General features: G+C 36.3%; 3 protein-coding genes across 4 annotated transcripts; 2 read left to right on the forward strand and 1 right to left on the reverse strand.

Moving 5' to 3' along the window:
* LOC109833506 (ATP synthase gamma chain 1, chloroplastic-like) lies at positions 456-2,670 on the forward strand. The gene is given in 3 exon segments (XM_020401197.1): positions 456-702; positions 705-1,129; positions 1,881-2,670. Coding segments are annotated over 3 exon segments (1,095 nt in total). The 5' UTR covers positions 456-551; the 3' UTR covers positions 2,400-2,670.
* Positions 5,510-9,712, forward strand: LOC109833507 (protein translation factor SUI1 homolog 2). Of its 2 annotated transcripts, none has more exons than XM_020401198.1 (5): positions 5,510-5,654; positions 7,462-7,571; positions 8,559-8,764; positions 9,222-9,275; positions 9,371-9,712. In XM_020401198.1, the coding sequence occupies exons 2-5, from the start codon at positions 7,535-7,537 to the stop codon at positions 9,413-9,415; spliced, it is 342 nt and encodes a 113-aa protein (XP_020256787.1). In that variant the 5' UTR covers positions 5,510-5,654; positions 7,462-7,534; the 3' UTR covers positions 9,416-9,712. The 2 variants fall into 2 exon arrangements, with proteins under 2 accessions (XP_020256787.1, XP_020256788.1); XM_020401199.1 differs by having other exon boundaries at positions 5,639-5,747.
* On the reverse strand, positions 10,279-13,481 carry LOC109832165 (cysteine-rich PDZ-binding protein). The gene is made up of 4 exons (XM_020399602.1): positions 13,409-13,481; positions 13,193-13,310; positions 10,740-10,831; positions 10,279-10,596 (listed from the first exon to the last, which is right to left on the reverse strand). The coding sequence occupies exons 1-4, from the start codon at positions 13,422-13,424 to the stop codon at positions 10,532-10,534; spliced, it is 291 nt and encodes a 96-aa protein (XP_020255191.1). The 5' UTR covers positions 13,425-13,481; the 3' UTR covers positions 10,279-10,531.

Here is a 23,245-nt window from a genome sequence, read left to right on the forward strand (position 1 = left end):
TTTAAGCAGCTTTGTAGATATTTTATTATTCGCGAATTTATTATCCTCCTTATAGAAGTTTCGACCTAGGGAAGCCAGTTTCCCAAGTTGGAATTCAATTTGCGCTTCGATGGTTTATTTTGAATATTAACTATAGACCCCGCAATTCTATTTACAGATACAATCAGAGTCAATCAACAGTAATAATAACCAGTAACATGGGGAGATTCGGATCAAAGCATCCCAAAAGCATCTACCCTCACAAAAGGGTAAAAAAGGGGGGTGCGGGCGCGGAAGAAAAGGAAAGAAAAGAAAAGAAAAAATCTCCAAACAAAACCCTCTCATCAGTCCACGACCACCAACGGTCAAAATCCCTTATCCCCAAACCCAATCCAAATCCTTCCCATCACTCCCTTCCCTCCACTCATTCCCTCCCCCTCTCTCTCCACAACACCCATCCAGGGGTGGGGGGGGGGGGGAGGAATAGCTCAACAAACAACTCTAAACCCGAAAAAAAAAAGAAAAAAAAAAAAAGAAACAGAGCCCGCATATCCCAAAATCCATCGAAAAAAATGACATCCTCCACAATGTGGGCGTCCTCGCACCTCGGCCTCTCGCTCCTTCATCACCCCAACTTCCCGCCACTTCCTCACCTCCCGACCTCCTCCGCCCCCCCTCGCCCCACCTCCGTCGTCCACTGCAGCCTCCGCGAGCTCCGCGAGCGATCGCCTCCGTCAAAAACACCCAGAAGATCACCGAGGCCATGAAGCTCGTCGCCGCCGCCAAGGTCCGCCGAGCCCAGGAGGCCGTCGTCAGCGGCCGCCCCTTCTCCGAAACCCTGGTCGAGGTCCTCTACAACATCAACGAGCAGATGCAGACCGATGACATCGACGTTCCCCTCACGAAGGTGAGGCCCGTGAAGAAGATCGCGCTCGTTGTCGTCACTGGGGATCGAGGGCTCTGTGGGGGTTTCAATAACGCGATCATCAAGAAGGCCGAGTCGAGGATCGCCGAGTTGAAGAGCTTGGGGCTGGACTATACTGTTATTAGTGTTGGGAAGAAGGGCAATTCTTACTTTCTGCGGCGGCCTTATATCCCGGTTGATCGGTTTCTCGAGGGCGGGACGCTGCCGACGACGAAAGAGGCGCAGGTTAGCAACTGTTTATGATACCTCAGTGGATGTGATGTAATTCATGATTTTGGAGATTAATTTTGTTAGTAGTCCCAGATTAACTATTGAGATGTGTGATCTTTAGGGAATCATCGTCGAACGCTACTTATTAACCTTGCAAATTCTCATAAATTGATTGTCGAGGAAACGTAAACTTTGCTTTGCAATCCTTTATTTCTATACTTCTGTGCTTATGATTGATAATTTGGAGCTCAACCTTGCTAATGTTTCATAGATCAACGATCAAGATGTGCTTTTAATTATATTTTGTGATCAGTAGTTGTGAACTTGGCAATTGTTTAGGGAAATGGCGGGTTTTATGAAAGGATGAGGTCGATAACTTATGCAATTTATCACATACAGAAAGAAAGATCATTAATTGTTAGCATACCGGATTAAATACATGAAGATCTCTCCCGTCTTTAGAAGAAGAGTTCTTCAACCTGTGTCGTGTTTTGTCCTATTTTTATTGTCTAGTAGTGTTGTAAATTGTTCATGTCCTGTTGTTTGATTACAGTCATCCATGTGAAAATTGATGAGTTTTTCTGTGTGCTTCAATTTAGATCTCAGACACAACAATGTGTGGTAAAAGAGTTTGTATGGCATCTATGAGGTTCCATATTAGAACTTGTGACTATACGCACTCTAGATTGTAGAATCATAGATGCTGCAGATTTTTGTGAAATTCATGTCAATATTTTGATTTTTGAACCTAACTGAATTGTTGCAGGCTATTGCCGATGATGTATTCTCCCTCTTTGTCAGTGAGGAGGTCGACAAGGTCGAGCTTCTCTACACTAAATTTGTATCCCTCGTCAAGTCTGACCCTGTGATCCATACTCTCCTTCCTCTCTCTCCCAAGGGCGAGATCTGCGACATCAATGGAGTTTGTGTTGATGCTGCTGAAGATGAGCTCTTCAGGCTTACCACCAAAGAAGGAAAATTAACAGTTGAAAGGGAGACTGTTAGAACCCCAACTCCATCATTCTCTCCAATTCTTCAATTCGAGCAAGACCCCGTTCAGATTCTCGATGCTTTGCTCCCTCTTTACCTTAACAGCCAAATCTTGAGGGCACTTCAAGAATCATTGGCTAGCGAGCTTGCAGCAAGAATGAGTGCAATGAGCAATGCCACTGATAATGCTGATGAGCTCAAGAAGAACCTTTCGAGGGTGTACAATAGGCAGAGGCAAGCCAAGATTACTGGGGAGATTTTGGAGATTGTTTCTGGTGCCAATGCCCTTGCTTAAGTTCTAGGTTCTATTGCCCTTTCCTGTCTGTTTCTTCAGAATTTCAAGTGTCAGTTCCTTTTTAATCTTAATTTTGGTGGGTATCGTCGAATTCATTTCCTATATGCCTTTTTAAGGATGTCTGTGTGATACAAGGCTTCGTGACTGTCAAGCAAATTGTGGATACTGAACAGAGAATAGTGTATCCAAATTATTGTGTTCTGAACATCATGCTTATCTATATATGTTATACTTGTACCATTTCGAAAATTAAGCCACTTAGTTTCATGCTCGTATTTTGTCTCATCTCATTAATAGAGTAGCCAAACAATGCAATTGCTCATGTTTTGTCATAGATGGAAAACAAGGATTATTTGCTCTTTTAGCTTAATTGATCGTGTTCTTAGTTTGTCCTTTTATTTTATTTTCTTCTTCTTTTTGGTGATGGTAGATATCTAAATAATTCTATCTTATACTATATAGTTTGGAAATCAAACGAAATGTCGTTATGAAATGGCAAATGTTTTGTTCAATCAATTTATATGCTCAACATAATTGCATATGTGTATACGCGTTCATCGTCCGTTCACTATCCTCGTTTAATAAATGGCAACATGAGACTTCTGTCTAGTGTGTGTTCATTTCCCTACTCTTATTTTGATGAATGACTGTGCTACCATGTATACTGGCCATTATGATACTTTATATTCATCCAAGCAATTTTCGCATTTTCGTCCCATGTGAAGGTGAGATTCATTACCCTGTTGTGGTAATAATGTTCAATGTGATACCATATGTTATGACCATCCAGCAACATGTTCTTTGCAATAAAACATATTTCTCACTAGTTACATTTTCAACTTCCTTGCATATACGCAAGTTGGTGAGATATTGTGGTTTCAAGTGTGCGCGCCCTCCATTTAGACCTTCAAGGGCATTCTGGTAGAAAATAATAATCAAATAATCATATCTTAGACGGAGTTTACATGTGTGTGCGCGTGCACATAGATGAACTCATGTATGTCTGTGTTGAAACTCTGGAACATTTTTTTCAAACTTATGGCTGGAAACCCTGGAGCTTAGGAAATAGAATTCTTAAAAAAAATTCTCATCTATGGATGTCTCCTGGGGGCAAGTTTATTCTATAAAGCAGCAAAAAGATGATCCTGTAGTCGTGCGCTCCCTGTGCTTTATAGTTTTGAACTCTATTAACTTGGAGAATATTTTCTAGTCGTCGTTACTTTTTACCATCTATTGAACTGTCTGAGGTTGTCTTTGACCTTGAGGAGGGATGACTATTCATTTCCTCAAAATGAGCATGGTTTACTTGCCAAATAGCCAATTTAGTTCTTAGACCAGAATTTGCTATGTATTAACTTTGAAATCCACGCATGTGTTGAAGCATCATAATGTTAAGGAAACCTTAAATTTGAATTTTGCATTATGTTGTATGTTGTTTTGTTATGTGATACTAGAAACTGGCACATGCTAATGCCTGTAGTATAAACAAAGCAAGTTTTATTAGAGAAGAATTAAAAAAAAGAGGTAAGTCTTACTTTTTAGGACCATGAAGAGGTTTATTTAGTGTCGTGACATAGATAAGACACAGTCCACAACAAACACCTTTGACATTAGTTCCTGCTTACAAATGGTTTGTGCACCAACCATACGTGATCCGCTTATGGATTCAAGAAGCTCTCCTTTGAATCAATACTTTCTGCATAAAATTCACTAGGGTTAATCTTTTCCTTAGATTTTATGAGCTGCATGGCTAGTAATTGCGTTAAGAGTGTAGAACCTGCCAGTTTTCTTATAACCATAAGCAGAACTAAACTGAGACAGAAATGAACCGATTCTTACAGGTTTTAAAAATATGCCTGTTTGATTTTCTGGTAATTCTTCTACGCTCACACGCGTCATTTTCTTGAACTTGAGATATCTGCTGAGCTCTTGGATTTGCTGTCCTCTACAGATGATTTCTAGCCTCGAATGCAAGATTCTATATCCAAAAGCAGCTGTGTACCAAATAAAAGCCCTTTATTGGCTTTCATAGTATCCACTTGCTCTTCTACAATTATAGAAAGGGCTTCCCTCGCTCAATAAGACTGATAAGCTTGAGAATTCTCCAGCATATATGAGACTTTGAGATATTACGACGAAACTGAAAAAAACACATTGACTGAAATAGGTCAGATAGCCGAGTGAAATTGAGATTTATTCTTCACATCATATATAAAATCAGGAAAATGTGTTAACTTTTTGACTTTTAACCCGATTTTGACCTCTGTAACCATATAATTCACACGCAAATATTCTAAATATCAGTTATGATGCATGGGATACAAGCTATAGTTAATGTTTTCTGATGGTTGAATGCTGTGCGATTCCTGAAAATGCAAAACTTAGCTGTGATTTCTGAAATTTATAAGACAAGGTTGGTGATGCATTCGGCTGGCTGCCGTGGCTGCTTAAGTTTTATACTGAAAGTGTGATTACCTCACCTCCTTGTTAAGTAAAAACGACGCGGATGGTTAAAAAACATAATAAACAATACATGGCCTAATTGGAGAGGATCCAGATCCTAAACATACATGCGAACTGCATGTTTGTGAATTTATTATGGTTCATTATTGACTTATTTTGTTCATGTTCATACTTAATTTAAGTGTCCTACCTGACCATTTTGAGGCATGCTCCTAAGTCTTTAAATTTTCGTGGCACATTTTAAATAATCTTTCGAGGCACGGTCCGATATTCCTAATACCAATATCCTCCAATTTAAAAATTATTTCAAATATCTTAAGAATATTTTAGTTGTTCCGTATATCTTGTTGACTTTATGCTTAGATTGGATCCGGATATTCTGCGAAATTAGTGAGTGAGGAGATAGACTAAAAAGCCGAGTTTTATCTTTTTTTTTTTCTAAAAAGACTTGTAACTTTCTATTTTTTGTAGGGAATACCCCAAGTATTACCCCACTTCTAAGAAATCCTTACCTTTCTTTCTTTTTTTAGTTATTTCATTTTATAATCTGTCTATTTATTCATTCTAAATAGCCCTAATTTCTTTTGAGAAAAAGCAGAATATGGAGTGAAATTAGAGGGCATTTTGAAAAATCGCTTTCATTAGTTCTTCTATAAATATAAAATTCTTCTGAAAAGAAATTAGAGGCGAAGACAGAACGCACCCAAAATAATTCTAAATAGCCCTCGACCGCTCGGTATCGGGGAAATTTTATCCACCGCTGTTTCTCTCTCTACTTTCTCTCTCTAAAAGGTGATCCCTTTTCCCTCCTTATTTCCCATTGATTTTGTTTTCTTTAAATCAAATTGTTATAGTGTTCGATCAGATCGTCTGCAGTTTGATTCGGTAATTTCCTTTCTCTCTGATCGATTCTTGTGTTGAGGGTTGATTTATCTGTGACTAGGCCTTTTTTTTACTTTTCTTTTTTTTCTTCCGTCCCCCCCGTGTCCCCCCTTCTGGTTGATTTATGTTGTTTTAATTTGCAAAGTTGATAACTTTGTGATGGTTAATCTCGTTTTTGGCTAAAAGTTTAGATTTTGCACTGATACTATATTTGATGTTTGATTAAGCATTTTTTTTATAGTTATTCATTGAGCAAGATCTTTCCATAGGTAGTAAGAAGAATGACAGACATATGACTAAATAAGTTTGAAATTGAGAATCTGTGAAGGATTTTGCTTTTGACCCAAATTGGCTATAAGCCTGCTAGCGGGTTGTTACCTTGAGCTTTGAGAGAATTCGGTGGCAACAAAATGTAGAGGATAACTCTGTTTTTTGTGGGTTTTAGGTGGTGGGTTTATATAGATTCATTGTCCTGTGATAGTGGGGTATATTAATCTTGTAGCTTTCAAATGTTTCTTTGAGATAAAAGAGATCATTTCTATTAGAGTTGCAGCCTTGTAGCTAGAAGGAATATGGATAGAAGGTAGAATCGGTGTGTTGCTTGTCTATTAATTAAACATGCTTGAGCTTAATTTAGTTGCTATTGAAGAAGAGTTGAATAAAGATTCCTTAAATTTGGGATATAGGCTTTCGAGTTCTATGCCACTGTAACACTACTGTAGCCTATAAAATAGAATGTGAAGTTTTTATCTTGGACATGAAGGAGTGGTCTTTTCTCCAACAGAGTTAGTAAAAATGCTAAATTTGACTCCGTTACCTTGCAGATAAACTTCTTGTCCGGTCACCTACGGAGTTATTGGAATTTACCTGACATTTTAACGGGGAGAGGATGTAAAAATTTTGTTTCATATTGTTAACCCGAGTGCAGGATACAATCTCCTAATTAGACTTGGGATTTTAATCTAAATATGTAATATTTTTTGAAAGTCTTGTCTCGTCTAAGTTATGTTTGGTCTTTCATTGCTCCTAATGAAATTCTGGATGCTTGCTTATTTTTTAATCTTTGATAATCCTTAATTTCCAGATATTAAACATTAGAAATATTGTTTTTGTGGCCATAATTTCATATGTTTCTAAATGCAAGGAAGTCGTAAAAATTTTGTTTCATATTGTGCACTTGAGTGCAGGATTCACTCTCCTAATTAGACTTGGGATTTCAGTCTAGATATGCAATCTTTTTTAAAGTTTTGTCATGTCTATATTATGTTTGGTCTTTCATTGCTCTCAATGAAATTTAAGATGCTTGCTTATTACATTTTTTAGTTATTGACAGTTAAATTTTGGAATATTAGAACATTATAAATATTGTATCCAGGATATAAAATCCCGGTATAATATGCAAAAACATAACATTCTAGTAATGAATCTACCAGCTTGACAGAAGCCTTCATCTTTTGGAATTCACACAGAAAATGCAATATTATGAGCAACATATGTTTATTCTATCGTTTTTTTATTGTATTATGCCTTTCCCGTTGTGTGGATTAGTGTCATGGATCATGTTGGCTTGGTGTGTTTTGAGTCGTGTGATTACTAGTTTGCTATGAATTTATATGTCAAACCTCTAAAAAATTCATCGATCCACAAATTTGGACATTTGAGTGTCATCTTGCATGTGCTTTTTGTATGGACAGATGATGAATAAGTGTTATTGCAGGTGTTTTACTCGTTGCTTTATAGAAGCAAGTCAAGAAAAGCTCGGTCTACTAGCTCCTCAACAACTAAAGTTCATGTCAGATCTCGAAGTCAATATTCCAACCGCCTTTGGTCTGTTCTTTACCTAAAGACAACAATTTAAATTTAAGATTACTTGCGTGGAATAATAAAAAACTGCTAGACGGCATTGGGATAGCTGGAAACTCTGGAGTTATGAATTTTACGATGACAACTTCATTTTCTACATTCACTGACTTAGGTTTTTACCTGACTTAATCTCAAGTCAACTAGTAAGCATGAAACCCTCTCTTGATAGGATGAGCTCGCCTTGACTTTACAAGCTTTTGCGATGATTTGCGACATGTTATCAAATCTCAGTTGTTTTAAATCTGATTTGCTCATTCTCTCAGTTATGGCTTAATTGGCTGGTAATTCTTTAGCTGCTATGAGAAACTAATAATTGTCAACTCATTTAATAGAGTGATTTTATTGCAAGCAACTAAATTTATTAACTCATATGGTTGACTGGACCTAATTTACATGCCAGTGAAATTTACCAATAGCTGTAGCAGTAAAATTCTTGTAGATCAGAAGAAAAATGCTATAAACAGGGAAGATAATAAAAAAAGGTTTAGTTGTGTATTGACCTTGCGGACTATCACCAAATTCAACTTACTAACCATAGTTCTATTGTTGCAGATAGATCCACTGAGTGAATTTTTTTAACCCTTTTCAGGAGGTATCTGATACAATAGACTTTCGCTTAGGGGTCTATCTTCAATAGTGCAAGAGTAAAACTCTTTCCGAGTGTCTATCTGCAACAATAAAACCACAGGGGTAATAAGTTCAATTTGGTGATAGTACATTTGGTCAATCCGCAATTAACCCTGAAAAAACAGGGCATGCATTGCCACTTAAAAAGCGTTTGTAATCTGGTATTTTTTGGTATTTGCAAGTCAGTAGTATATTCCTGTCTTTGGTGTGGAAGTCAAGTACTATATTCCCATTTTCTCAGTAGCGCTGCTATTATGACATCCGCTAACTCGATGTAGCTCTAAGCTGATGTTTCTTCTTATTTTCTCTTATCTTACTATTCAGATCCATTTGCTGAGGCGAATGCTGAGGACTCCGGTGCTGGGTCAAAGGAGTATGTGCACATACGCGTACAACAAAGAAACGGAAGGAAGAGCCTGACAACAGTTCAAGGGCTGAAGAAAGAATTTAGCTACTCCAAAATCTTGAAGGACCTAAAAAAGGAGTTTTGCTGCAATGGTACAGTCGTTCAAGATCCAGAGCTGGGCCAAGTAAGCTTTCTCTTTAGCTATATGGGGTTAATTGGTGATGGGCCCCATGTACAATTGCCCAATTGCATTAGACCCTCTGCAGTTCTATTGCATTAGATCCCTGAGTGACGTTTTCCAATTGCCTTAGACCCTGTGCAGATAGACCCCTGATTTAAGTTTTCCAACTGCGTTAGACACCCTGCAGATAGAACCCCGAGTGAAGTTTTCAGTTGCTTTAGACCCCTGCAGTTCTACCACAATAAAGTTTTCCAGTTGCGCCTGCAGTTCTACCACAATAGACCCACTGAGTGAAGTCTTTTTTGACAGAATTTACACTCTGGGTCTATTTGCGACAATAGAACTACAGGGGTCTATTGCTATCAGGCGATAGTTTAGAGAGTCCATCTTAATTATATTGCCTATTTATGAGCCGTCTTTTACAATAATCAACTAACATGTTATGTTGTTTCTTTTATAGGTTATTCAACTCCAAGGTGACCAGCGAAAAAATGTCTCCACCTTCCTAGTTCAGGTACTTAAAATGATCATTTCTGCCACCGGCTTCTGCATTGTTGTTCTTTTTTATGTATTGCTTCTCTTGATGATTTATTCATTCTTCTTGGTTAGGCTGGGATTGTGAAGAAGGAACACATCAAGATACACGGTTTCTGAGCAGTACTGCTCATGCTGCTTCGTTATAGCAGATCATATACATTATAGTCTACGAGAGATTCGGTCTTTCATTGGATCTGCATGTACTAATGTTATACGGATCCACATCGGATCTGCATGTACTAATGTTATACGGCTCCACCAACCATTCATTCACACTAGGGCTAGTGACTTAGTGGGGAGTTACGTGGTTTGAATGGAAGTTGTGTTTGTTGAACAGTTGTGTGATTTATCCATGTGTTATATACTGGATTTAATATATGCTGATAATAATAGCTGTGAGCCTTGCATCTTTAAGCTTGTAAGTTTTGTTTTGCTCGACATCAATATCATTGAGACACGTTGGTATATTTGTTGTTAGGAGAACATTGTTGGCGCGTTTGAAAGGTCAAGTATGGTATGTATGTTTCTGCTGCTCCAAATTTGATGAAGATACTGAAGAAAAACGTTGCGGTTTGGATTGTGTTTCACAGTTTTATCAACATCTTTTTTAAAGAAAAATACACCTTTAGCACACATAACAACAACAACAACAACAATAATCATAGTGCTTTTGGCGACACTTTGGGGTTTTCTTTACTTGCTGTAATGCCTAGAAGTGCAGGTAATTTCTAGTACCAACCAGCAAAAGAAAACCAAAGAAATTAAGAAGAAACTTACATATGTGATTATGATGAAACAAACAATGACTCATTTATTCTGGTTACAGAATTGAAATCTACAGATTTTAGCAATAATGACATTTGCAGTTAGGTCCAATCTTAATAGGTTTTGTACATCACGTTTATTTTGTGAAGTTGATCTTTGAATCTGTCTATCGGCCAGATTTACTGAACTAAAACATACGAGGGACAAAGCATTCATCCATAACTAGGATGCTTATAAAAATTCAGTCATACAATAACCGTAAACAACAACTAGTAAATACTAGGCGAGCAAGCGTGATGCAAATAGGTTGCAATTTGTGTATTTTTCGAAACAAGAAACAAGTTAAAAGAGTCCATAAATATTGCGGCAAAGTTTTATCCAATCAACTCATAGGGCTTGCCATAAAGCTTCTCTGTCTACAGTAATAAGCACATTTAATGTACAGATCAAAGCAAATCCAGGAGAATTTCACACATTGCTCTGCTTATAAAATTTTGTATCCAGTATTTGCTTCCCACACATTGCGCAGACCCCTGCACCAGGAAAAATTAGGGATCAGAAAAAGAGGGAAAAGATCGAGTCACAAACTGACAAAAGGGGAGAAAACGAAATCAAGAGACCTAAATGTAATAAAGTAAAACAAGTACGTAGCAAGATCTAATTATAATTTCCTTGCCTTTTGAGTAAGCGCATGTATGGCAGTACTTAGCATTTTGGTGGACTTGCTGCTTGCAAATAATGCACTTAGTATTTCCATATGGTGTCCATCTGCAAGATAACCAAACAAGAAAAGATGAGTAGAGAAATTGCAATGTAACAGAGAACTAAGAACTCAAAAGCTAGGATTTATAGGCATATATAAAAGAAGATGCTTGAATGACCAGCAGTAGACGTCAAGCACTCGACGGGATGGGGGAAATATACGACTGATCCAGCCTACCTACCATGAATAGCAACACGAGTCTGAAAAATAATAATCTCTACATCAGCCAATTTAGTTTCCTAAAATGATGAGGCTTGAAGCCTGTCTTTCACAAGAGATCCATTGACATTCAGTTTGAAGCGCTCAATAGGGAGCTCTCACTTCTTTTCCTAAAATTACTTTTGGAGAGAGCCTCTTTCACGAAGAGAACTCTTGAGTTTGATTTCAGTTGGGATCCAATGCCAATAAACTAATCAGGTTCTCTTATGAGATAGCAGGTCGAATGTGAAGAAATTTCAAGAAAAAATGGATTTCTTTTTCCATACCATGTCAATTTCTAGCAGCCATCGACATATGTCTGTATATCAAGCCTATCAAATAACAACATCACATTTTGGATTCACAAAAAAGAAGATACTAAAATTGTCATGCCCCAGTTCCAAAGAATTTACCCATCCTAGACCAGTCCCAGCCTAAACATGTGTAAGTTTGGAGTTTTTGTAGTTCCTCTCAGAAATGCTATGTATATTTGGTTCTCGAGTTCATTGAAGTTTATACATACCACTACACAGAAAAACATATTCCTGCATATTTTTAATAGGCTCTCTCTCTCTACTGAAACACGCATACAATGTGGAATCTTAGAGGTTGAACTCATGGACATGGATGCTAGCAACAACTTTTTGGAATTTAATATAATACTAAACTTGGGATGTGACGATATCAAATACTCCTAGAATTAGAAGCTTCATAAAGTTATGTTTATAATTTTTTACAATTGCTAGTTCCTAACTATTTTATTCTGATTTAGGAGGTTATGTGAGTTTCACAGTAACATATTTTGTTGTTTCAATTTGCAAGTCTAAACTTGGACTAGGTTGATATCAGATCTGATCCAAACCAACCGATAAGCTTTCTTCTTCTTTAAGTTAGCAGCCATCACCTAACCCTAGTTGGGTTAAGTGGAGACCACCACTAGCCATGGGTGATCAAGTTAGGTGCTTGTCAATAAACCCTATGTGGTCGTTGCAGAACCAGTGTATTTGACCACTGGAAGCTGAAAATACCTGACCCACTCCAGCTAAACACCCACAACTTCCACTCTAAATGAAAGGCTTTTCCTAATCAAAGGCCTTTCCTGATGCAGGAAGGTTAAGAAATTGAGAATTCTTATCTATTGTATATGTTGGACGTTTACAAAGGAACTTAGTCCTAATTTGGATATAACACCTCTTATTGAGCGAAGAAGAAAAGGCTGTGGCTGGTACTTGAAATTGGCTTAACTCGCTATCTTCTCTTGTGGGCGTAATAGCTGAAATAGATCAGCTTCGCTTAGCCGCAAAAGATAAAGAGACAAAAAATCCTCTAGATCCCTCTATGTCTCAAGTATCTTCCTCTTTCTTTTCTGCTTTAGGATTCTTCTCTCATATTTTTGGATTTCCGTTCAAAAACATATATATTTGATTATACTATGAATCACATAAGCACCGATGTTAGTTCTTGATTACAAGCATTTGTCGAATCACATGAGCACCGATGTTAGTTCTTGATTACAAGCGTTTGTCGATTTGTATCTTCATTACAGACACATAAAGCATACCAACATCCATCTTCAACTCCTGCATTCAACTACTTACTCCCTTCAAAGTTCATACACATACCTCAAATAGTGAAATATCGTCCAGAATTAGACCTCAAACACCAAATTGGTATTAAACACATCCAGCTATTTGTACTATTCATTAATCATATGGTGTTTTCTAGTACTCTTCACTCCAGAATGTCACTACCCACGTCTAAAGATGAGTTCGTCCAAGTTTTATTAGTGTAAGAATTATCTTAGTGCAAAGAAATCCCCCCAATTATGATCTAATCACTTCAATATCTCTATCAACAAGCAACTTTGTAATAAAAATTGTTGAAACTCACAAAAATTCACTAAAAAACTTTGAAGAGACATAAGAAGCTTGCAGAATAAACAAAGTTTATCTTTTTATGAAAAATCAATTTAAGCCACTGTGCGGAAATACTCCCAAAACCCATGAGAGTTCAATAACTACCCTATTCCAGTCACTGAATAAATCCAATTTAACCTAATAGCTAAGGAATTTTAAAAAATTAGCCCAACCCTAACTCTAAAAGAACAAAAATAAAAGCGGCCAATAACAAATTGAAGAGAAAACAAAGGGCTTAAATGAAAAAAAAACCTGCTCTTTTTGGAGAGAAGCTTGTTCTCGTTGATCTTTCGGCCGCCGCCCTCGGTGGTGTTGCTGGCGCCCTCCTTCCACTTGTCCGGTACGATCACCTTTGATAGTTTCTTCTCGCCTGTAAATTACGTAGAAATCGGGGGGTTAATTGAAAACTCTACAAAATTTTCTCTCTATTTTAGATCTGGAAGTGAGTTTGGAGAGGGAAAAACTTACACTTTTCGCACACCATCGTCGCTGAAGAGAATTTGTTCGGGGGAAAGAATAGAGCGGCTCCGCAAAAATATAAAGCGGGAGAAAAGGAGTTAATATATAATTGGACTTGGGCTAGAAAATTGGATCCTATAGGATGCGGATTCGGGTACTGCGGGTAGACTATATTTAGACCTGATTAATATATTTTATATCATTTTTATATCTCAATTTATCTATATTTTTATACGAATAAATTTTCACTGTAGTCCCAAACGGAATTTGAATTACCAAAATCGACTGATTTTTTTTAATTATCAAAATCGACCCGTTTTATACCACGTAGGCTTAATCCAGTTTCCTAATTAGTCGGGTTGCCAACCCCGACTGTTTAGGAGTTGTTAAACCCCGATTAGAAGCATTAAAACCCGGTTTAACAACTCCTAAACAGTCGGGGTTGGCAACCCCGACTAATTAGGAAACTGGATTACGCCTACGTGGCATAAAACGGGTCGATTTTGGTAATTAAAAAAAAATCGGTCGATTTTGGTAATTAAAATTCCGTTTGGATCTACAGTGAAAATTTGTTCTTTTTGTACTGTTTAAAACTTTAGATAGCTAATGGAATAGTTTTATTATATTTAAATGAAAAGATGTTTTAAATGAAGAAGAGCTCAAAAGATGACAAAAGAAGCCCATTGTAGCCAAAACGCTCAAATTCTAAAAAAAAAAAACCAATAAAGCCTCAATCATCTATTGCAGGGAACCAAGTGAAAAAGCAAATATCAATTACTTGGATGCCAAGTAAAATAAAATCCCATCGAATTATTATTTAGAATTTTAACTGTAAAAAAGGTAATATCTCAATCTAAAACTCAGAATCTAACATATTATATATAAAAAATAGCTATGTCAACGAGACAGAGCTATCCAGATTGACGGATTATTAAAATCTCATCAAAAGTATCCAATTTTGGCAGAAATTCAAAATTAATCAGCATTATATTATTTTTAGAAACAAATTAGATCCTTATTTGGATTATGAAATAAATCCGGTTTAATTTCAGATTTGACCAATTTATTTTCTTAATCATATATTGAATTACTTGAAGACCGAGTTTAATCCTAAGGTTGTGAGGGATGTTGGGGTCCGAGGAAACACAAAGTCGCCGAGAGAGAATGCCACACACAATCAAAATAACGACACAAACACAAACAAATGGATTTTACGTGGTTCGGCAAGTTGCCTACGTCCATGGGACAAGGAGGGAAGAGTTTTTACTATTAGAGAGAAAAAGAATACAATTAGGGTTTACAATCTCACAAAATCTCACAAATAAACCCTCAAACAAAGCTCTCAAATCTTTCACCAATTCTCCCTCAAAGGATGCACAAAACCCTCTCAATGGCTGCTCAAATTCGTCTCATCAAACCCTAGAAACGTGTATTTCTATTTATAATAAACTCAATCCTAAACAATGCAGGTATCTAAAAACGAGTCTGCCATACCCAGGTGTGGCACACACCACACCCCTAAAAACAGGGCAGATTCTGTCACACCTAGGTGTGGCAGACATCACACCCCTAACAATAGGGGCAGATTCTGCCACACCTGGGTGTGGTAGACACTACATCCTTGCCGAATCTTTATGTTTGTCAACATTGTGAATAATTTGACGTTATTTCTATATTAATTCTCCACCTCGGCGAAGTTTTCCCAAAACTGAGCCGACACCAATACCAACCAAATATCCCACTTGTTACGTCCAGTACGAAGTGGAATCAATCCACGACAACGGACTCAATCCACAACAAGTCGGGAACCCAAATGAGAATGCGAACAATCTCCACCATGGGTATCAACTCATCAAACCGACTGCATCAAAATGACTGCCTACGTATCCTCTTGCCTATGGAATCAAGCCTCACGTAGTTCATCCAAATGATCGCAAACGTCCTCAATCAACCAGAAGAATTCTCAATCCTTCACCAACCTTTCGATCATCAACACTAACCAATCTGCAGCTGATCACGCCCCTGTTAGCCTCAAAGTGAAAAGACAAACTCTCTTCCAAACTTGCATCTCTCCCCATCAACTCTGTCTTGGAGCTTAACCCCTCAACTCTATATATAGAAAAAAATACAATTACCACTCATAGCCAAATATGAGTTATGTCCACCCGCTGCACTCGAAATCTGATCCTGAACCTTCGATTCTGTAATAATACTAAGCTTTATTTGGCTATATATATTGTAGGTGTATAAAACTGCTTATAGGTCCCTTAACACAGATCGACACGGTGATTCGACAAACCAACGAACCATCGGGCGATATATCCAAGCGTGATCGTTAGACCACAACACCGAAGCCAAGTGACACGCGACGAAGCGGATTAACGAGACGACGAGGTTAACGAACCGCACGCAAACAACAGAATACATCCAATCGCGTGCCCAATCAAGCTAACGGGTCGATGAATCAACGAGTCATCTAACCGTAGAGTCCACCACATCAAACAAGATCGGGAGCGGACTCGAACTCGAACACCAAAGCGGATTTACTGCCAAATCAGGATCCGGACTGCCAAATCAGAGTCCAGATTAACAATGAAGTTCAGATAAACCGCGAAACTAGAAAACGGGCGAAGAAGCAAACACCTGGAAGGCTCGGCCAAAACCGAGCCACTCCTAGGTGGCTCGGCCCAAGCTTGGCGATCATCCACGCCAAATAAGGCAGGAGTTCGAGAGAGATCAGATCTGAGATCTACACGGTCATCCTCTGGATCAAAACTTGGTTTTTGATCCCGAGAAGAGTATTGATTTCGCTTGGTCGATTTCGATTACTTAGGGCTATTATTTCCTTGGTGAAATAATCCTCTCGGCTGTTATTTCCTTCGTGAAATAACATCCGTCATACCGTGTAGATCCGACCGGATCAAGATCACGCGGTGGTCCACGGATTAACCCCGGCGCAGGCAAAGAACCCACACAAGCAAGAGACCGCAAAACAGGATATTGTGATTTGTTCCAGAAAAGAAAAGTTGTAATCTTTTAAGATTTTTTTTTGATTTTGTTGTAACCGGATCTTATAAAAAGACCGGGTCTTTTGTAACCGATAAACTGTTACTCAAGAAAACAATGACATCAATGAAAACAATTTTTCCCGCGAACATATACAAAGAAAAGTAAATGGACTTTTATGCAAAAATTTGTTAGAGAGTGCTAATAGCAAAAAATGGCCTTTATAAAGACCCCAAAACCCTACCCTAATTCCTTCAATATATTCCCATCAAACTATTTATTTTCTTTCTGCCATCATAGTACCGCCGCACACACAAAAAAAGAAGTCAAAGTTGTGGCAAGAGGATCAAGAAGAGAAATTAAACGATATCTTCTTTATTTTTTTGTTTCGGAGATAGGGTACACTGGAAGGTATTCTTATTTGCGCCCTCGATTGATGATGTAAGTTAATCTTCGTCATGTGATTTACTAATGATATCATTAGAGTTTATGGGCTGATATGATGAAGCATATGAATTAAATGAGCAGTATAATTTAATAACTGGACATGAGCTTAGGTTCAGTTTTGATCGGAGAATCACCGAGCTACATAATAGATAAAATATTGTGTGGCCGCACGCATCAAGTGCGCATTTATATCCCATAGCATTAGTACATATGTTTAAATCCAAATTCAGTGGCTATGATTGCTTCTGACCATTAGTTAATCCCTTTGTGATTTATATATTATTGGAAGATGATCTGATATATAGTTTAGACTGCTTAGTATATGTGTTAGTTCTTTCGGCAAGTGTATGATCATGAAATATTTGATATTGATAATTACCTGAATTTATTCTTTAGGAATTTTAGAAGAACCAGAGATTCATCGTGAATGGACATTGGATATTCAATTGGTATTCTGTAAGTGGTAAATTTATGCATTATGCACCGTATATTTTTCATATAAGAATTGTTATGGTAATTTACCATTTAAAGATAAAGTTGTCGAAAGATTATCTTCACAGGCCCAAAAAAGCTATGGTCCGAACCAACTTAGTGGCCCATAAGCCCAGCCAAGAGCAAGTCTATTGGCCCACCGAGGAGACAAATCATCTTTTACCGATACGAAGTGCAAGATTAGTCGACCCCTCATAAGTCGAGACGACTCCCCAAATAGTCGGCTCGGCCACCTTCTCGGTAGTTTACTCGACCAGAAGCTCACTCAACTGACTTGTCGACAAATCAAATGGACAACCCACAAATCGACCCGTCTTTACTAAGAGGACAAGATCTAGCTAAGTCACCTTCAGATATACATCAATCAACATCACCGTTTATTGAGCGATCTTATGAAGATCTTAACTCTGACAAACCTCGTGAGAAAATAGCTCACTCTGCCCACAAGTCGCTTCCCAGAGATGACTAAGATACTCTTCTGTGCTCTAATGACTTCCCCCCAGTCGCCAGCCGCCATCTGGAAAGGGAAGGAGTCCTAAACAATCGGCTTATCCTCCATCCTGTCTCATCTATCGAATCTGAGATGTTCCCAAGACATCCTCCTGTGCTCGAATGACTTCCCCTCCAGTCGCCAACCGTCATCTGGAAAGGGAAGGAATCCTAAACAAATGGCTTATCCTCCATCCTGTCTCATCTATCGATTCTGGGATGTTCCCAAAGCATCCTCTTGTGCTCGAATGACTTCCCCTCCAGTCGCCAGCCGCCATCTGGAAAGGAAAGGAGTCCTAAAAAATCAGCTTATCATCCATCCTGTCTCATCTATTAAATCTGGGATGTTCCTAAGGCATCCTCCTGTGCTCGAATGACTTCCCCGCCAGTCGCCAGCCGACATCTGTAAAGTAAAGAATAACGGTAAGAAATGAGAGGAGGGCTTCAACTCTTTTAAGATTTCTGAACTCTTTTTCGGCAAAAACTCTAAGCAATTCTAAAAGCTATGCCTTCTTTTAAAAACTAAATAAGAGTAATGAATACGAGGACCTCAATGATCCTCAGATCTTTCCTCAAACCCCACTCAAGCTCACTAGCTGACTTGACCGTCGGAGGTACCACTGGGGAACCGGTCCCTTCCCTCTTACGAGTTCCTTCTTGTTTGTGCAGAAGGATCAGAAATTCTAGTCCAAGGATCAGGCATAAAGTCGGAGGAGGAGTCGGCCCCACCTTTCATCCTCCCCCTCTTTGCCGTCAGTGCGAAGATCAGAACTGCATCCCTCGGTGGAAAGACCCCATCGACTGTTTGATATCAGACATCAACAATATTTTATTACGTATGTGCAGGTTTATTTCTAATGGATTATATCCTTTTGTGTGATTTACTCACATGTTAATTATTGATTGGATGAATTCACGTGGTTATTTAGTATAAGCCTATGCTTATTTTCTTTGTCAATTTTATCATTTTCTTTGTCAATTGTTATATCTTTTCATATAGTAGTAGGTTAAGATGTATATGTGGTTGATTGATTTCACTATTGGTTGACCTTTGGCATTTCTGTATAACATACTTGGTCATGTGAACTTTGCTCATTTTTCTTTTTAAAACATATGCATCTCAAGTCAATATACTGGTATATGTCGGATATAAGCAAGTTATTGAAACAGGGCTTGTGCCTTTATGAGGTTTTTATTTTAGCACTAGGAGCTCAAGTTTGGGTCTCACTGTCCCGACCACGGGCTATATAATAGTGGGGTTTACCAAGTCAACCGAAGTATCAAAGTGTTGACCGCATTGAGACGTGACCTACTTATTTCCATTGCATTTATACATTTTAAAGATGTTGCATTATAACTTTTACTATTTTAGTATTTTGCGTATAAAGTCAATTTATTTTTAGTTTTGCAAAACCAGTATTTAATGTATAAAGTTATCCACTTATTAAGTTGTGAACTCATTGTGTTATATTTATTCTTTTCAGAGACTCCGGATTAGGTGGAGTTAGTGGTTCATGAGTTCTTAGAATGGAGCAGAGAATAAAATTCGAGATTGCTATTGTTTTCTAGGCGAATGTTAAAAAAGTGTCTTTGATGTTCAGTTGATGGATTGAGAGTTTTGTAATAATGAGATTCTTTCTTTAGGTTGAGATTTATTTGGAGTTAAGGAATATTCGTTATTATCAAGTTAATTGGATTAATGTTAACTTTTGGGATTATAGAGAATATTTATTGTTGGTTTTAGTTCAATGAAGAGATTATTTTGATGGTCTTTTAATGAATGCATATTTTTGAAGGAATTTTCACAGGTTTAGTCAGGATCCAATATTCCTTTTAGGTTCGGAATTTGGGGTCGTGACAGAATGGTATCAGAGCTTAGGCTGTAGGTCCTAATTGGTTTTTGAGATGGTCTAGTGATGAAAGAAAAATATATTGGATTTTTATGCATAGAAATGAAAGTTGATGTTTTATTTTGAAGTCTGATCAATTACAATATGAATATTATTGGATCAAATTTAGTTATAGAGGTATATGATTTTAGATTCATGGATTACATAATTTCTTTTTGTTTAGTTTTCCTAGAGATAAATGAATTAGTTCAGCTTAGTTGGAGGCATGTTTGACATATGTGACTCATAAAAATATTATCTGATAATATATGCTATTATGATAAGAAATATGTCAGGGATTAGTTATTGATGATTATTATCATTAAACTTTCATGCTAAATGTATTTATTTTTGGTGATATTAGGTTGTGATGACACTTGATGTGAGAGATTATTATTGGAGACTTATAGAAAATAAACTTGATGATGTATTTTAAGATGTTATAGTAGATAGTATGCCAACTTAGTTGGTTAAATGATTATAGAAAATTCTATGTATGAATTCTAGTTAGAAAATAGAAGTACCGACTTTGTAAACGTGGAAGATTATGAATGCTATTAGTTTTGATTTTTAAAGAAATTACATATGTAGTTTGCGTAGCATAATATAGGGTAAAATTATGTGGCTATTACTTAAATATTTGCTTATGTACATAAATTGAGCATTTCATAGATTAATGTTATTGATGATTGTTATGATGAATTATGATACTATTCCTTGATGACACCAACCAAATGACAATGCATTGGTAGACTTCATAAATTTTGTTTGGTGAACGAGATAGTTCAGTTGTAATTGGATCCATTTGTAATGGTCTTCTTGATGATGTATAGCTATTTTTCTAGAGTCAAGATGGGTAAAAGAATGCTTGAGGATTATTTTTGCAACATCATGACAAGCTGAAATTTTATTATGAAGTTGTTGGATTTGAATTTTGATCAAGGATTGTTTGTAGTTTATTAATACACTAATAGCTTTCAATGTCATTGGTCCTTTGTTGAATGTATGATCCATTTTCATTGTTCTAACAAGTGCAAGATATAATATCATGAGTTGAAGGATTGATTTGTGACATACATTGATGCCTCTAGTGCTTGTTTTAAGTGTAGTGTTTTGCAAATAAAAAAGGAATCATCCAATATGTGAAGATTTTGGAATATTGTCTGTATAGGAAGAGATGAGACATCTATACATAGAAGTTATTATTATCTTAGCAAATGAATTCAGTGACACATTGGATAAAAAGTGAAATTATATCATATTTTGATCGGCCAATCAAAACAAATATTGGAGGTTGAGGTGACTTAATATTTGAATTTATAGACCAAGAATAATGTCTACCCATCTTAAGATTGAGCATGTGTCAAGAGAGAAATTGCATAGCAAAAAGTAATGCTCCTTTATTGGTTAGATTTAAGTTTGAGGTAAAACAAACTTTTTGTTATGATATTTTAGTTCATAATGAGATCGTAAGATTCAAAAACAAATCGTGCTTTCTCAATGACCCAAACTTGAAGCAGAAATCTTAGGAGACACTTTTGTTTTGCAAAGTAAAGACATCTTTGAAGTATGGAATTATTTAGGGACTTACAAGAAATTTTTTTATGGAATAATTACAAATGAAAATTATAATTTCTTTTGTGTCAAAATATTTATTATGACAGCATAATATGAATATTGATCGTTGGAAGCCTTGTTGGATTACTCCATCTGTTTTCAAAGTATGCATGGAAATGAAAGGAGATATCCACAGACTTTGACCACAAACCTGACCACATCGAGTGGTCATGATATTATCTGAGTATTGTTGATTAACTTACTAAGTTGACTTATTTCTTGCATTACAGAACTACTCATTCACTTGAGCAGCATGGCATGTTATATGTTAAAGGACATCATGAGATTTCATCTTAGTAGTGACTTTAAAGTTTGAGGTTACATTCTAGATTTTGGATAGGATTGTGGACGTATCTGTTGGCCTTCTTGTTTTGATGATGTTTAACAAACAATTTACGACTAATGTTGTTTGTTTAGTATTTGTGGTTTTCTATTTATTATAGACAAACAACACGTTGGAGGATGGATGGAATCGAGCATTCACAATCAAATCCAATGGAGGTTGGCGGAATAGTGGAGTGAAGCTACGCAATTCAAGTTAAATATTTAAGTTCAAGCTTCATCCGCAAGTGTACCAAGTCAAGTTTATTGAAGACCTATAGCTTGGGTAATCTAGTTTAGGAGTTTATATTATGTGTGTTAAGTACTTTAAGCTCAAAATCATATATACACACATATTTTATTGGTTTCTTTGTATATATATATATATATATATATATTAATTATATATTATATATATATATAATAATATATATATATTATATATATAATATAGAGTAAAACTCGTTGTCAACTTAAGTGACGTCCCACCTAAGTTTTTTAGTGCATTGATGATCATTGCATTGAGACTACATTGTGGATCTGACCGCTCCGCTTGAACTTGGATCTACATATCTAAACGCCATAAACCGAAATTGGCGGTGAATCCGCGTGGTTTGACCTCCGTCGAGGGCCATGTAAAAAGTTCTATTCATTCAAAAACGTTAAAATTGATCACGAGTGGATGAAAAGGTCAAATCCACGCACGATTCATCCCAAAGGTTGTTACGGATTTTAGAATATATAGATCAAGTTCAACGAAGCGGATCATCCATAAGTAGCTGCAATCAAGTGATCATCAAGTTGACTAAGAAACCTAGTGGACCGTCGCACATTAAGTTGACACAAGTTTGTACTCTATATATATATAAATATATATATATAATATATTATATATATAATATATATATATATATAGTATATATATATATATAATATATATATAATAACGTGCAAGTATATAATATAATGTATATATATATGATATATATTATAATAATAATATATATATATATAGCAAGTATATATCATATATATATATATAATAATATATAACTATTTATATATATATATATATATAATATAATAATATCATATATAATAGATATATATATATATATATAAGTACTATATAATATATGATTACACTTTAATTGTGGTTTCTATGTATATATATAGTTATATATATACATATATGTTTTGGTTTGATAGTTTTTAAGTTTTAATATGAAACATTTGAATACAATTGAAAATACATTTCTTGTTTCATATTTATATGCATATATATGATTTCATCAATATCAATTTTATTTAATTCAATGAAATCATATTTATTGTTTTTAAAAAGTTTGCAAAATATGCAATTTTGTGAAAATATTGAATTCTCAGTTTTTGGACTTAACAATAATCATATACATCTTTTATTAAGTCTACAAAATCATTTTGTTTATGAAGTTTCAAAACATGGTGTAGTCAAAATGTCAAAACAAGTATGTTTTCATTTTCATATTTTGGACTAGTTTGTAAAATGAAGAGATTTCTCATTTGGGAGGTGCTTTTTGATTTGTAGCATGTGTATTATCATGTC

The sequence above is a fragment of the Asparagus officinalis genome, chromosome 3, assembly GCF_001876935.1.
Source record: "Asparagus officinalis chromosome 3, Aspof.V1, whole genome shotgun sequence".
Classification (NCBI taxonomy): domain Eukaryota; kingdom Viridiplantae; phylum Streptophyta; class Magnoliopsida; order Asparagales; family Asparagaceae; genus Asparagus; species Asparagus officinalis.

Coding starts and splice junctions, on each gene's coding strand:
- LOC109833507 (XM_020401198.1), top strand. CDS start 7,535: ATGTCAGATCTCGAAGTCAATATTCCAACCGCCTTTG. Junction 7,572..8,558: donor CAATATTCCAACCGCCTTTG/GTCTGTTCTTTA, acceptor CTTACTATTCAG/ATCCATTTGCTGAGGCGAAT. Junction 8,765..9,221: donor AAGATCCAGAGCTGGGCCAA/GTAAGCTTTCTC, acceptor TTTCTTTTATAG/GTTATTCAACTCCAAGGTGA.
- LOC109832165 (XM_020399602.1), bottom strand. Junction 10,832..13,192: donor CTTCTCTCCAAAAAGAGCAG/GTTTTTTTTTCA, acceptor GTTATCTTGCAG/ATGGACACCATATGGAAATA. Junction 10,597..10,739: donor TACATGCGCTTACTCAAAAG/GCAAGGAAATTA, acceptor TTCCTGGTGCAG/GGGTCTGCGCAATGTGTGGG.